The following is a 2544-nucleotide window of genomic DNA, read 5'->3' as shown; positions in this document are numbered from 1 at the left end:
TGAACTCAGTTATAACAGTCCTACTGACTTTGGTGGGAGTAAGATTAACTCTTGTAGGCCATAAATAGACATTGCAACTGATGCAGGTCTGATCATCCTGGGGTTTGACATGGATCAAAATGGGCATGGAAGGACTACACTCACCACCCTTCAGAGGTGCATTGCTGCTTCTCTACCAATAGATGACAAGCATGAGAACGCATCCAGGCCAGCTTGACCCTGGAATACACGAAATAAATTTACAGACATATACCACAACATCCCAATAGCACATTGTATCCCACTCACTTCAGAGGGGCTTGAAGCAGGACAGTGGACTACAAGTCCGCAGGGTCACAAGACAAAATGCTTTCTTCCAGGAGAAAGGCAATGTCTATTTGCAAGCATAATTTTAATTGTAAAATAACCAGCAATCAGAAAATACGTAGTAATGGGGAAGCAGATACCCTGAGGGTGCATCCACACATGTGCTTTAATGCACAGTAGACTATTTTACTGTGCATTAAATCATCACATAAAAAAGTGACATTATGCTAATGTACAGTAAAATAGTCTACTGCTCATTAAGCATCACTAAAAAAGCATGCAAATGTACTATTGCGCAGTAGCACAGCCTAATGCACATTAATTTAGTACTTCCAATGTGAGACACTAAATTTAATAAGCATTAGAAAAGGAGCATTAAATTTAGTACTTGTGAGGTATGAAATTTAATGTGCATTAGAAAAGGCACAGTAATGCGTATGTAGACATGCTCTACTATCTATTGTAGAACTAGAATTAGAAAGATCTTTACTCATACTATCCTATCACAGCTAATTGCACCTAAAAAGCACACTGTAAACCAAATTTACATCACTGTTATGTAAATGCAAGCTAAAAGGTGTTCATTCTGCATCATCGGACAAAGATATTTAATGAGACACAAGAATGGATAGATAATAACTAAGTATAGTATGTTTTGGAAGCGTTTAGTTGAGCTGTTACTGGTACATCTGCTGATTCAAATGTTTAAAGTACAGCTATTATGATTTGTATCTAATTCTACTACTTACCAATAACTTAAAAGTTCTGCGTTGGTTTTACCTCTTCACACCTATACTTATCGGACTGCTAAAAATGCCAGGAGGAATGAAAGGAGACATGCAGTAACTTCGCTATTTTTGTATTCTCATCAGCATCCTGCCAGTGTCAAGTAGATCCAAAAATGAGAGAGAACTGTGGACAACCAGATATCACTGCTGAGCAGTGTGTGGCTCAAGGATGCTGTTTCAGCTCAGCAGTCGCTGGTGTTCCCTGGTGCTTCGTTCCTGAACCAAACCAATGTAATGTATCCCCTTGACATATACCTGATCTCTCTCAGACTTAACTAGGCATAAATGTGTACTGGTGTGGGGAGAGGGAATAGCATTGTATAAACTATACAAAGGGCAACTAAATGGGTGCAGGCTTCCATAAGAACAGTGTAAAGAGTAACAACAAGGATATTAGCAGACTTGGGCAGCATTCAAACCTTACTTTCAGGTCTCCTATATCTCTTTTTCTTGGACTCCTTACACCAATCATTTGCTTTGCCTTATGAGTATCTGAGTCATAAGGTTAACAAACATCCAACTATGGTTTTCTGGCTAAGTTTAAGGGTATGTTATGGTTTATGTGAATTTGTTTTCAGAAGCTATATGGGACTTCAGATTTTACATAGGAAACAGGTCAAAAACTCCTCACAGAACACATTCAATGCCTGCTATAAGAGATCATTCCCATTCTAGGACCTTTTGGTCTTTTATTCTCCTCAGTATCTCCTGATTCCAACTAATTATTTCCAGTGTCACTCATTTCCCCCTGTAGCTACCCGCTCTTGTTCCCCTCCCCCTCCCCCCCGGACTTGCATTCCCAGCACTTTCCCTGCTTGTGATCTTCAAGTAAATTCCCCATTTGTGGAGCCTCAACTCTATTAGCTTCTTCCTTAAATAAATGATACTAGCAGGTCTTATATCTGCTAGTAGTAGCTGTAGTATTTCCCTAAAGTGTAAAAAAGATTATTCCCACGCTTTGTCTCTAAAGGAAACCGGGCATCCATGAGTGAAAAACATAAGACCATGGCTCTGATCACACAATATCCAGGCATCCTGCTATGCTCACCTGCAAGACTGGGGCCATGGGTGTAACTCAGAGCACTAAGGATATGTCTGAGGAAACTGTTCTGAAGAGATTCTGAGCTGGGGATAGTACCTACTACAAAGAGTTTACTCCTGTGCAAAATGTATGGAATAAGTTTGGCTTCAAATAACCTGTAAAATAGTCTGTTGTACCCTGTATCCTAGATTAGGAGCCAAATATTTACTTAGTAGTGAGGAGGCTAGAAAAAAAAATGTTCAAATAGAAAACCCTGAAATCTGATTCTGTTCTGAAAAGCGAGCAGGCCAAAAGACATCTTCTTGGCAGAACTGTTCCCCAAATGTCCTTAGAGTTACGTTTGTTGACCCAAAGGAAAGAAGAAGCCTTTGTTCCCATTAGCACTGAAAAGCCACAGGTGCATTTCAT

At 39.7% G+C, this 2544-nt stretch overlaps 1 protein-coding gene across 1 annotated transcript in view; it reads left to right on the top strand.

Moving 5' to 3' along the window:
• LOC102384812 (integumentary mucin C.1-like) overlaps positions 1–2544 on the top strand; it is a 24822-nt gene that overhangs the window by 17447 nt on the left and 4831 nt on the right. The window contains exon 7 of the mRNA XM_006034941.1: positions 1179–1325. Within this exon, the coding sequence (XP_006035003.1) occupies positions 1179–1325 (147 nt within the window). The remainder of the gene's footprint in view (positions 1–1178; positions 1326–2544) is intronic.

This window comes from Alligator sinensis, unplaced genomic scaffold (genome assembly GCF_000455745.1).
Source record: "Alligator sinensis unplaced genomic scaffold, ASM45574v1 scaffold643_1, whole genome shotgun sequence".
Taxonomy (NCBI): Eukaryota; Metazoa; Chordata; order Crocodylia; family Alligatoridae; genus Alligator; species Alligator sinensis.
The sequence above is the reverse complement of the archived record's forward strand: the minus strand, read 5'-3'. Positions and strand labels throughout refer to the sequence as shown.